Source organism: Pyrus communis, chromosome 16 (genome assembly GCF_041283825.1).
Source record: "Pyrus communis isolate YQ-2024b chromosome 16, ASM4128382v1, whole genome shotgun sequence".
In the NCBI taxonomy this organism is placed as follows: domain Eukaryota; kingdom Viridiplantae; phylum Streptophyta; class Magnoliopsida; order Rosales; family Rosaceae; genus Pyrus; species Pyrus communis.
In genome coordinates, this window is record NC_142580.1 from 1,958,591 (window position 1) to 1,972,222 (window position 13,632).

General features: G+C 36.0%; 2 protein-coding genes across 3 annotated transcripts; one reads left to right on the forward strand and one right to left on the reverse strand.

Moving 5' to 3' along the window:
* The first annotated feature begins 93 nt into the window (after positions 1–93).
* LOC137732478 (palmitoyl-acyl carrier protein thioesterase, chloroplastic-like) lies at positions 94–2,261 on the forward strand. The gene is made up of 6 exons (XM_068471793.2): positions 94–536; positions 635–768; positions 954–1,067; positions 1,175–1,343; positions 1,457–1,525; positions 1,676–2,261. Exons 1-6 carry the CDS (start codon positions 192–194, stop codon positions 2,021–2,023), a joined length of 1,179 nt encoding a protein of 392 aa, XP_068327894.1. The 5' UTR covers positions 94–191; the 3' UTR covers positions 2,024–2,261.
* A 622-nt stretch (positions 2,262–2,883) lies between these two features.
* LOC137732477 (L-serine--phosphatidylethanolamine / L-serine--phosphatidylcholine phosphatidyltransferase-like) lies at positions 2,884–9,460 on the reverse strand. Of its 2 annotated transcripts, none has more exons than XM_068471790.2 (13): positions 8,899–9,460; positions 6,862–7,051; positions 6,219–6,284; positions 6,068–6,127; positions 5,753–5,843; positions 5,509–5,563; positions 5,154–5,233; positions 4,914–5,030; positions 4,744–4,828; positions 4,140–4,231; positions 3,633–3,886; positions 3,402–3,490; positions 2,884–3,298 (listed from the first exon to the last, which is right to left on the reverse strand). In XM_068471790.2, the coding sequence occupies exons 2-13, from the start codon at positions 7,017–7,019 to the stop codon at positions 3,171–3,173; spliced, it is 1,275 nt and encodes a 424-aa protein (XP_068327891.1). In that variant the 5' UTR covers positions 7,020–7,051; positions 8,899–9,460; the 3' UTR covers positions 2,884–3,170. The 2 variants fall into 2 exon arrangements, with proteins under 2 accessions (XP_068327891.1, XP_068327892.1); XM_068471791.2 differs by lacking the exon at positions 8,899–9,460 and adding an exon at positions 8,812–8,867.
* Between the last annotated feature and the right edge of the window lie 4,172 nt (positions 9,461–13,632).

Genomic DNA, 13,632 nt, shown 5'->3' on the forward strand with positions numbered 1-13,632 from the left:
CTTCAACACACACAAGGCAATTCTTTGAGATATACAACTCCTTCCTCTTTTGTCCTCTCAAATTTCCTAACTTTTTCCGTCCACAACCAACTATTTAACCATCTCCTTCCCCATTTCCAAATTTCAACCTTTCTTCTAACCAAAATAAAATAAAAAATAAAAAATACCCCCCTGAAAAAAGGTTTCATGCCATGGCCACCATCTCTTATCTTGCCTACTTCCCAGTGAGGTGTTCTTCCAGCAGAGATAGCCACGACTCCAATAAGCAAAAGCTGAGCAGCATCAAGATCAATGGAACTTCCACGAAAACCGCAACCAAAGTTGATATGGCAGCTGGTGTGGCAACCAGAAATGACTTCGTGACTGAGCAGCAGGCTAGACAGAACATTCCGACAACCAAGCAGTCCGTTGATCATTTCCGACAAGCGTTTAGCATCGAAGGCGGCGTGGGGTACAGGCAGAGGGTTGTCGTTAGGTCCTATGAGGTTGGCCCGGATAAAACTGCCACACTTGAGAGCATCGTCAATCTGCTTCAGGTGATGAAGTTAAGAAAGCTGTTTTTCTTACATGTGATGATTGTGTTACATTGTTTCGAAACTCAAAAATACTGAATTTTTTTTTGGGTATGATGCAGGAGACGGCATTGAATCATGTTTGGATGTCTGGACTCCTGAGTGATGGATTTGGAGCAACACATGAAATGATGAAGAATGATCTTATTTGGGTTGTTTCAAGAATGCAAGTTCAAGTTGACCAGTATCCAATCTGGTAAGTCCAATCATCGGTTTTCATTGTGATCGAGCGATATTCTAATCTAATTTAAACCTCAGAGAGGGGACTCGAACATGGAGTTGTTCTCTTTTTTCTATAAATTTTAAAGCTAGGTAGTAGGACTCTTTGTAGCATTGAACAGTTTTTAAGTTAAAAAAAAATGTGACAATCACATCCTGCAGGGGAGAGGTACTGGAAATCGACACTTGGGTTCAAGCATCAGGGAAGAATGGTATGAAGCGAGACTGGTTGATCCGAAGCCAAGCTACAGGCCATATTTTCGCTCGTGCAACCAGGTACTGTATAATTTCTTCAAACTTCCAATCACTTTCATGATCTCCCATGAATGATTTATTTCAGTCTTGTCATTGATTAACCATGGTTGTAATAAAACATGGAACAGCACCTGGGTGATGATGAACCAGAAAACTAGGCGCCTTTCGAAAATGCCAGAGGGAGTGAGGGGTGAGATTGCGCCTTGGTTCATAGAGAAGCAGGCAATCCCAGACGATGTCCCTGAGAAAATCGTCAAGTTGGACAACAACGCTAAGTATGTCAACAACGATTTGAAGGTAACATTTCGTGTCCAAATTATTCCCACGTTTCAGAGCTACATCCATATATACAGTTGAGACTTGCGAGAATTAAGCATATTCTGAATATGCAATTTTCTTATTACTTGTAGCCCAAGAGAAGTGATTTGGACATGAACCAGCATGTCAACAATGTCAAGTACGTACGATGGATGCTTGAGGTAAATAAAATCTGTTTTCCCTAGTTAAAAGCATGTTTGGCACTGCTTCTGAAAGGGTTAAAATCTCGGAAGTAGTTCTAAACAGTCACTTAAGTTTCTTTTTACCATAATTAACTCTTAATTGACCAATTTAATCTATGTTTTCGACAGACGATTCCTGACAATATTTTGGAGACTCACCAACTGACTGGAATCACACTAGAATACAGAAAGGAGTGTGGGAGTTCAGATATTGTTCAATCGCTTTGCGATCCAGACAAAGATGGAATGTTGATAGAGGGACTGAAACAAGAGAATCATGACACAAGTCTACTGAACGGATTTTCTCTGGGAGCTGGGATTCTTGAGAACAGCGTGTTTTTGGGCTCCTTTGAGAAGATCCCATTTAGATATACACATCTCCTCCGAACAACTGGGAACCATAAAGATGAAGAGATTGTTCGGGGACGGACTGTTTGGAAGAAAAAACCAGAGCCCTCCCCATTTGCTTCTATGTAGAAAAATTGCATCAAAATCTATGTAGAAAAATTGTATCAAAAAGGAGCTTAGAAGCTTGTCCTCTAGGAAATGGGATGCCCTGAATAGTAAAGAGCATGCTGTGGATTAGGTCTAAGCCCCGGGATCTTTCATTGTTTCGGATCTTGCTAGCTTCGTCGAAGCTGACCGAAGATCCTAATAAATGTGTCAGACGTGTAAATGACGAGTCTTCGAAAATAGGGTAACAAAAAACAAGAAACATCATGGATTCTATAATGTGAAAATAAGTCTAATGTGTGGTCATGAAAGTAAGAAGGTGAACTTTAAGCCTCATAGTAAAGGGTACAGGGATTTTGATTAAAATGAATCATTTCATTTGGGTTTGTAATTTGTACAGCCATTGTCGTAATACTATTTGTAAAGAATAATAGTAAATTCATCACTAAAATTGTTTACAGAACATACTTTTACTCGTTTCGACTTCCACTCTAGAGAGAAACTACAATGGAATGAACTAATTAAGACAATTCTCAAGTCAGATATAACCAATATAAAGTCGGGTGGTACAAAATATAAATATCACATTTTGCGAGATGTGCCATACAATCGGTATACCTTCAACATTTCCTCATATCGAACGAGTTAAGCGGATTGACAAATTCTATACTCTCAAGGAAATTTGACTCAGCTGTTTGCCATGACTCATTTGGTACATTATTACATAGATGAAACATTCATGCAACTAACAATTTTTTAACCTGATGGCGCTTTATCACAATGACAGAAGGTAATAATTGAACAAAAATTCGATCACCACCGATTCCCCTTCCCCTGACATTTAACCTTTTGTCAAAAAAAATCAAAAATTTAACTCATAAAAATAAAAAATAAAAAACTAAACATTAGCATGAAGAAATCGGTAATTGAACAAGGCTCATCCTCTAAAAAATCTGCCAGTAATGGGGGCAAACCAGTAATTTCCCGAGCTGCCTAGCAAGAAAAGAATGAATATTCTCTACTCAAGGAACTGTGATCCGCTAATCTATAAGAAAATCAGGATGGATGTACAAATTTAATAAAAAGCTGATAAATATTTACAACACGCATCGATATCGAAACCCTTTGAGACGACGAAGCAAATCAAAGAATGATGTACACAATTGTAAATTCATTGCCTCTTTCGCCGTAAACTTTGATGCAGTTGCCATGACCAGATTATCAAAAATATTACGAGGGCTGCTCCCGCGGATGCCCAAAACGTTACCAGCCACAATGGCATTGGTTTAGGATATAATCCTGATCAAGAGAAACAAAAACAAATCATGTAAATTAGCATCTGTCAATCAATGGACGGAGAAATTTCATAAAACCAAGGAACCCGAAGAAAAGAAGGCCATACCATGTCCAAACTTGATGCAAATGAGAAGTTCAATAATGCAAATAGCTACAGAAAGCCAACAAAATGCCCCTACTTTCTTCACTGGTTTACTGCAAATACGGTAGTTGAGCAAAAAGAGTAAGCCGTAAACTACATCACTGCAAATAGTTTCTGATGAAATGTGGTGTGTGTGTGTGTGCGTGTGTGTGAAAGAGAGAGAGAGAGAGAGAGAGAGAGAGAGAGAGAGAGTACCGATCTTGAAGGTATGAATTGTACTCGCGAATTGTCGGAATTGCAATTAGCCACCACAGGATTAACCTATAAACGATCAAGGGGTTCCGGGGAGGAATCCATAGACAGAACTTAAGAAAGAATGTATTAAGCTCTACAGTCATGAATATAATGCAAAGAGTGAGGACTTGAATGAAACGCCATGGATCAAGCAAGGGATGCCACTCGTCCTTGTCCCACTGAGCCGGTGTAAACTGCCCCAGTGTTCGTTTGACCTGAAACCATACAGATTGCATCTCCCAAAATCACATATTGCGAGTAACTACGTACAGAAAACCAATTGCAAATAGCAATGTCGAAACCACACTAACTATTTATTATAATTGCAGTAGCTACAGAAATTTGCCCACGTTATATGATTACTTCCAATTTATTATACCTGTTTCAGTTAAAAAATTCTACAAGCCAATTAGCAAAAATAATGCAATCATGGTCAACCAAAATGTGTAACTGAAACCCAAAACATACTTTTCCAATAATATTCGGCTGACGGCTCAGACCAACCCACTTGTATGTTTTTCCATCAAAGTACCTGACCGTATGCATTCCTGCCCAGATACCTGCAAAGCACCCAAAGAGAAAACTCAGGAGGCCACAACAATAATCTCTAGATATTGACTTTTGACTATAAACTTTATTGAAAAAACAATGGTAGATTTGGCAAATGATTACTGCAAATACAAGATCTCATCGTCCCAGTTTTTGCAAAATAAGCAACTGGTGGTCTTAAAGTTCTTAGCAAATCGAATAATAAACAGAGATTATGATCAACTGACAAATGGAAAATCAAAAAGATTTTAGTCAAGTGAGTCAATCTATTTGAATCCGAAGAACAGTCTCAAATGTAAGCAAAAGTTTCAGTACACTACAAAGGAACTGACCAAGATACATCCCATGCACCACAGCCGTAGCCCCAATGTTTTTACTAAAAATAAAAACTAAACTTTTAATTGCTAATATACCAAAAAGTTAAATAAACGACAGAAAATGGGACAAATAACAGAACTCCTTTGCTAAGATATGCAAGATGTTATGCTAAGAGAAGCTCAAAATAATGTAAGAGAATTCTCACCAAACCAGTTGCAGATCAAAATGTCAAGAATGATACTATCCCACCAGCATTCATTGAAGTTTGGTAACATATGGCGGAAGGTAAACTGAACGTGCCGAATAAGCTTTCAATTAATATCAAGTCAACCACTTGAGCGTACATAGAATTAGGTATAGGGTCGAGAATCTAACCTCCATCAACTCAAATCCGATCGAAAGCACCCACAGAAGGGGCTGATTACGGATCAGTATAGCCTTTCCCCACCATCCAACTATATGAGCCACAACAAATTCATCAAAAAGAGTTTCCTGGGGAGAAAGGAGAAAGAGATATTATAAGATTCAGACCCTGATACTGTATTAATGTAGATTGAGAACATAACGATACATGAGAAACAATTAAAATTGATGGCGTGAAAGAAGAAATCATACATAAACATTCTTAAACCTGCTAGTAGGATTTTCAGGCAAATATATGCGACAATCAGCACCATAAGATTTTTCTGGAAGTTCTGTATGAAATCAAGAAATACAAACAACGGATGAATACCTTGATTATGCAGCCTACCTAAAGCATCCCAAATAATTTAAGTATAAAATGCTTTACAAATCTCATACGCATAACAAATTGAATGATAAATCATCCCTTATCAGTTAAAGCGCCACATTAAAAATTTATAACAAGGAATCTTGTGACCCATAGTAAGATAAGAAAGGTTAGGTTAGAAACTTATCAGCTAAAGTTCCACTTAAATAGATTTGAAAGAAAAAATAATAATTGCATTACCAACACCAAGATCTGGATGGAGAAACTTCATAAACTGCCGAGCATCATCACGCTTCTGTAAAGTGAGAAACCAAAATTAACTATCACAATACCGAAGACATTAGAACTTCCAACAAACAGACTTTCAGGTTTTATACTCGCATATACCAACATACATACATGTATACACCGAACCGACAAAGAAAAATCCAATTATAATACTATAAAAATAAAAACAATGATAATAATAAAGCCAAAAACTGACCTGGAAAAGCAAAAATGTGAGAGAAACTAGGTAAACAACAGCCATTCCATGAACCAAGCGCCAAATTGCTGGATGTGGTCTGATAAGCACTCTGTATGAAACACAATAGAACATAAAGCTAACAATTTCTCACCCGATTACTACTGTGACTACTAGCAGCAAAAGAAGTACTTTCATATGGGAAAAACGAACAAGGAAAAGTAAAACCAATCAAAATTTTTTAATCCCATTCGTTACCAAAACAACCATCCAGTAAAATGCAGAAACATTTTTCTACGATAAAAAATATACAACTAGCTCAATCCAAGAACTTACGTAGATGGGGCTTGCAGCAAGCAATAAGCAAGAAAAACTGCAATCATCGCCCATACACCCCTGCAGGAAAAGAGTCAGCATGGTATTTGTAAGGGGCAAATAAGAGTATTACTGTCAAACTAATCACCAAATTTAACAAATAAGAACTAACCTTTTTACAGATGTAACAACATCTCCAGATGCACTGCTTTCTGGGTCTAGGGATCCACTTACCCAACTGGTACATTTAAACAGACAACAAGCTAAGAAAATGTATTAACCAATTGTTTAATACAAACACAGCTCACAATTTCTTCAACAATGACCAGCCGAGTATAAAAGGAGACCAAAGGCCTGGGATGTGGTGGGTAAGGCATGCTAATTTGTAACAGTCACTATCATTGCATGAACGAAAATTCATCAAATGATTAGAGAGATACACTGTTAAACCTTAAAAAGAGACTACAAAAACCTAATAACGCCATTTACAATTGGAAAATAAATTCTGTAAGCCTAATAGAGGGACCTAAAAGCACCATTGCATCACCTATGTCGGTGGTAGACAATTTGACGTGCTAATGCAATCACATAAGCTTGAAATCTAACAACTCAACTACTTCTATATGACAACTGTAAGAAGAAGAAAATAAAATCCATGAGAATATTACTCGGCCAAAACCATCTGATGCCCCAATAGCTTTGGCAGGGATTGTATTAAATAGTGCAGAAGACCAGAAGTATTTAGTTTGTGATCCATAAAATAACCTGTATACCTACTATTTTTAGAAAATCTACTTAGTGGAAAGAGCACTCACATAAGGAAGCATGCGCCAATAAGCAACATTGAAATGGTCCGAGGTTTGTAAGCCCATGCAGTCCATGGATCCAGCTCATCTCCTGAATTTGACTGACTCATGTCACCATTTTCTAGGACATCCTTTCTCCTGACTCTCCTATGACCATTAGGCTCCATCAGCCTTGAGTACAAGGATGCCTACTTGTTCACTACAAATAATATATAACAATGTTAAGGTTATTATTTTTGCATGATAAGTATAAATAAACACAAGCTTTTCAAAATGCTATGAAAAGTATATTATTCATGACCCACTTATAACAGATATGCAAGTGGTAGTTTTAGACACATATGCTATCACAGTATCACCACAATACCTCAGCTTTATAAAGATTAAGGGCTCATTTGGGAAGGGCTTTTAAATGACTGAAAACATTTTTAGAGAAAATGTTTTTGAAACCAATACTTAGTGCAAAAGCAAGTTAACCCTAGGAAGTGCTTTTGGAACCCAAAAGCATTTTCTCAAAAAATGCTTTGAGTGAATTAAAAGCACTTCCCATACAAGCCCTAAGTTTTCTTTTTTTTTTTCTTGAAAAGAATTCAGCTTTGAAAAGATCATATCATATAGAATCCACAACCTCCCAAATTGGGTCCTAACTCCTAATACAAGATGACTGTCATTGATGTAACATAAAATCTAAAGCAAAGACCAATAGAGAAAGGTATAATGTCCCGTTCCTTGTAGTGGTATGAATGTTACAAAGCAGATATTCGATTCCCACAAAACCATTGAGTCCTACATGTTTGGGACATAGATTTGACGAAGAAATGGAAAATCTAGTCACACACAGTGTGATGCATCTTGCCCTACATAACGGTACAGTCCCTGCAGGTTGTCCTACAGGCTATAAACATCCAGCATCATCCTCTATAAAGTAACTATCGCCTTCCATACAAAATTTCCCACATAAAATTCTACCTCTCCTTTATAGAGATTTACAAAGACACAGCGGAAATATACAACAATCCTTCAATTAATCAAGTATATAGACCATTTCCACCTACAAAACCATATAAAGTTCAAACTTTTAGGGGTGTGTTTTGGACATAATTGAGTAGGCATCTATAGACTGATTTGCCCAATGTCTTTTCGAGGGTATTTGATTTGGGAAAGCCCATACCTGTTTATATCTAATATTTCAAACTAAAGCAAGCTCATCAACAATTCTTCCCCACACTTAACCCATGTGTGCTTAAGGTCCAAGACTCTCAAACCTAATCCCTATAATTATTATCTATGCTCAAAATTCTTAACCTAGTTTTGCAAACCCAGAAAGCAAAAGAAGTTCTACACATCATTGAATTGAAACGAATTAACAATTATACACACTGTGCAAGGATCAGTAGATTACATTCAACAACACGAACTAAGCTTAATAGTTCACCAAAACCGTACCACCGAAATCTAACAAACTCTTATAAGGTATACCAGCACACGCATATATACAAGATCAAATTTAGCTGCAGACAACACTAGCAAAAAATACTCATCAAGCAATTTTCGAAATTTACGGCTTTAAAAGCTATCAAACACTGCTTTGATCATGTACTTAACAAGCAGTAAACACACTCAGCAAACGAAATGCAGAAACTCAAATACCCCCTGAGCAGATTTCAACAGAAAAAGTAAATCAGATATCAGTAGCTAAAATCCAGAATCCCCATATCAGTTAACAAGTCATATAATCCAAAGTTAAATCACTGCATGTTGGAACTAATCAAAGCATGTTGGAACTAATCAAAGATTAAGTGTCAGATTTTAAAAACAAGACATGGGTTTTTTTCAAGAGATGAAAATTCGTAATTTCGAATGAATAAGAAGAAACAAAAACATAAGATTTATGAAGACACAACATTAAACACATGAGAAGAACACAGAAAGCGTGTATATATAGTGATATAAAAATACCCAAGTACGTATATCAGCGTAGAAAGAGTGAAGAGAGAGAAAGGTTGGTCAATAAGGCTATGTATTTGAAGAGGGAGAAATACTTACGTAGAGAAATAAAGAGGAAGTGGTAGTACGAGTGAAGGACGAGAAGATCGTGGCCGTCGGATCAGAGCTTTTTGGAACTTCGAACAGACGGATAGGGCGTGCGCAGATAGGGAGAGAGAGGGAGTTAAATTATGAAGAGGGAGATAAGCGATGCACTTAAACAGAAAAAGATATGTATTTAATCAATCCAATCCACAATGTGTCAAGCTTTTGCAGTGCCAGAGAGAACCAAAAGTGAAATAAGAAAGGGATCACTCTCTCTCTCTCTCTCTCTTCTTTATCTCACAACACGGGTAGAGCCTTTCTCTGCAAGAACGGCGAAAAGGCCAAGGATGATGATGGGAGAAAACCCAAAAAAAAAAAATCTGGAAAACCAAATTATATATATTTATTTGTATTTATATATTTATTTTGCAGAGGAGAGAGAGAGGGAGAGAGAGAGACAGTTCACGGCGGTCAAAGGGAGATTTGAAGATATGTCAGCAGATAAATAAAAGGGGAAGAGATTTTGAAGATGTTTTTATGTTTTTTCAGATGCGGTTGGATTGAGAACTGAGAACCTGAGAGAGATGCCTGATGCAACGATTAAATAGGCAAGAAAAACGATGCCTTTATGCCGAAAGTACCCCTGGGGATCTTCTTTAATTGCGGGATATTATCATTGATGATCCATTGATTCCCTTTTTTCCCATGTTTTTCATCATGCTTGCCTTTTTAAATTTGACTCCCTTTGATTTTATTTTAGATGCTAGTGTATGATGGTAACCTTTTAGTTTATGATGCAAAGGATGCAACGTGGTGGTCAAATAAAAATGAAATGATAGGTAAAAGAATAGGTAAGTATGGTCTACCATCTTTTAGTGCGAGAAGAGATCTGAAAATCTTAAAAACTTCGTTTTTAGTACTAACCTACGACGTAAACAACTAAAAGAACAAAAATGAACAATCTCACAATAGAAAGACACTTAAAAACGAGTTTACAACTCAAATATCAATATGATAATTTCAAAAACTTCCACTCCTTTTATGCCGTACAACTACAAGTATTTATAGACTTGCAATTTATACTGGGAACTATAAGAAGACAAATGAAATAAAGACATACAATATAACTCCTAGAAAACTAAAAGATTTCAGATAATCATAAGCCATAGATTTAAAGCACCACACATGCATCGTAGCTCCAAAAATGCACGTATTAATTATAATACTTAAATTCCAGCTGCCACTTGTTTAATATAATAATGACGTGGGTCCATGGCCTACATCAGTTTAAGAGAATGTATCATTGTGTTCGAGGTTGAATTCTCTATATCGATTACGTTTGAAGGGGCCAATTATTTGAACTATATCATTCATCTTTTACAGTTTAGACTAATTCTAATCGATGGGAATTTGTCTTGTCAACATAAACATGGCAATGTCGGCTTGGAATCCTACTTCGTGCATGATTTTTTTTAGTTGGTCCGAAGCACTATATTCTTGGGATTTCATGAAGTTGTCTGGAATCCTAGTGGTTGGATGGTTCCATTGAGTAGTCTTGAATGTAATGATTCATACTTGTTGAGTTCCATTGAGTGGTTATGGAACTCTATGTTTTTTAGTTTAACAAAATGGTGAACTATAACTGGCTTTATCCCTTCATCAGGTTCGTAGATAGTCTAACCTTAAGGTTAGGTACAACCATAAAATAAAATGAAAAGGTACTACAATGTAGTACTAATGGTTTGTTTTTAGTCATGTCATGAGATCAGGGCGTGGCACTAGTAGTTACTATTTTGAGAAAGCATGAATGGTCATAATCCGTTTGCACGTGTAGTCAATTGATCCTAACAGTCGTTATGCAAACATGTGTGACATTGATGATTGATTACATTGGAATTCGTATATTGTCAGTTAAAACATTGGCAACGCTGGTTTTGGTCGTTTCTACTTTGTGGGTCAATGATCTGCTTGCACATGTAGTCAAATGATCATAATAGTCGTTATGAAACATATGTGACATTGATAATTGATTATATTGAAATCCAATATCATACTGATTCTGGCTGTTCCTATTTTATAGATATACGATTCGCCTGCATATGTACTCAATTGACCATAGCACTTGTTTTGGAATCATTTGTGATATTATTAATTGACTAAATTGTCATTCGTACCTTACAAATAAAAACATCGACAATGTTAATTTTAATAGTTCTTATTTACTGAGCACGCGATCCACTTGAACATATAATCGACTTATCATGACACTCATAGTGGAAACATTTGTAACATTAGTGGTCGCATTACTAATTTACTTGTGTATGATCTTAATATGATTGCTTCAAATCCAAAACAATGAAAAATTAAAACTTAGATTGCAATTTGACCAAAACATGTGATAAAGAGCAAGACCAAAAGCACTCAATGTCCACTCATTTTCAGATTCGTTTACACGTGTAGACGACCTAATCTGGCACTTGTTAACAAAACATTTTTAACATTGGTGGTTGTGTACGAACTTAATCGATTGCTTTAAATCAAAACAATTATAAAGTAATTAAAACATTGGGTTGAAATTTGACCAAAACAATCGATAAGACGAATTGCACCAAATGTGCACTCATAGCCATTCAATCAGCACACACGGGTTGCTCTCAATGTCCATGTCATGATGAAAAGGGCCTTCGGGCACGACACTGCAAAGAGTCATCGATGAGAAAAAGCAGAAGCACTTATGACTCATGAGCCACACAACTCAACATCAACAATAACAAAAGTTTTATCCATTAAGTAGATCGGTTGTATGAATTCAGTGTCGCTCGTTTTTATGTCAAGTCTTCTGTTAGTTCCAGGTACTCTATGTCTTTTTTAAAAGTCTTTCCAAGTTTCCTAGATCTTTTTCTACTTATTTTACTCAGAGCTTCCGTCTCACAACGCATTCTCTAACCTGAACATTATAAGTCTTCGTTTCAAATTAATTGAATTCACAGATAAAATAATCAGACTATCAAAAGGAAAGGGGATCGAATCAAGCAGGAAACGACCGAGAAAAATAGAAGCCCGTGTGACCAAAGAAAGTATGCTTTTTCCGTTTAAACAAGTTGGTACTTGTACAAAAAGTTGGTACAGCTTGTATCTGAAGACTCGAGTGGACGCCTTGTTGAGAATTCAGAATTCGACAGCTCCGGAGCCATTCGATACTACCACGTAAAAGCATTTGAGAGTTCCATTTAGAAATCACCTCTACTCTACTCAAAAGCGTTTTTATTAGAAATTCTTGTTTCCTTATTTCAAAAGTAATTTTAAACCTTTTTCTGCCAAACACGCTCAAAAGTCAAAAGTATTGTTAATTGTCATAAAACACTTTTAACTCTTCCATGAGTATTCACACACACAAACCATTAGCAAAAGTTCAGGCATTGCAAAAAGAAGCACTTGTCATGTGTTTGAAGTAATTAAGGGCCTATTTAGTATTCTATCCAAAATAAAAAATTATTATTTCCAAATTTTTTTTCTAAAAGCCATTTCTTAAGACTTCATAAGACCAAAAAACTTGTTCGGTATAAATTCAAAATTGTATTCAAAGAAAGGGAGAGAGAAGAGAGAGGATCAAAAGAACAGAGAGAGAACGAAGAGAGAGAATCCGGAGTGAGATAGACGAGGGAGACGGAGAAAGTTGAAGTCTAAGGGAAAGGATTGTGAGAGGGAGGTGGATTGTTTGCCCTCCCATTTTCATACTCTCCTCATGCCCTCCTGTGATGTGTGGTCACGGTTAAGCCACGTCAACATTTTATATTAATTTTTATAGAAATAATAAAACAAAAAGTAATAGGAATATAAAATATTGACGTAACTTAACCGTGATCACACAAATAGAAGGGCATGAGGAGACTATAAAAATGGAAGGGCAGACAATCCACTTCCTTGGGAGAGAGGAGAGAAAAATCAGAGCAATATAGGAAGAGAGACGAGAGACTGGGAGGAGAGAGAAAAAAAAAATATATCAAATAGAGAGATATGAGTTTTAAAGACATCAAAAACTGCTTTTTTGGTTTTTTATGAATAAGCTAATTTTCCAAGTTAGTTTGAGTTTACTTTTTAAAAATAGTTCTACTAAACAAGAATTACCGAGTTGAGATTTAAAAATTATTTTTGAATTAAAAAAATTAAATTCAAGTTGAATACCAAACATATCCTAAATACTTTTAACTTTACCTAATAGATGTAATTAAAAACATTTGACTGTCAAAATCCACTTTCAATCATTCTTGGCAATTAGTGCCAGCTACTGCAGATTTCATTGTGTGTTTGAAATGATTAATGAAATTAATCAATATTATGCTCCAATCAAAGACAAAAGGCATTTGATTAATACTTAAGTACTTTGTTGAAATTTTGTTGGGGTACTTGATTACTATGACTGAATGTGGTCCGTGTGCGTTGATTTAATGATGATGAAGAATCGTGCAAAGTGTAGGGTTGGGGGTTCTATATAGAATTAATAAGGGTTCATTCGAAAGTGTTTTTAAAATGATTGAAAATATTTTTTGTGGAAATGGTTTTAAAATCAATCCTTAGTAAAATGATAAATGAATTTTGTAAAACACTTTATTGTTTCATGCAAGAAGTTCATAATTAGTGTTTATTGTAGAAAGCACTTTAAATGATTTTGGAACCTAAACACATTTTTTCTAAAAGCACTTTCAATCATTATAAAACAAGCCAAAGTGAACGGGATAATTGGTGAAT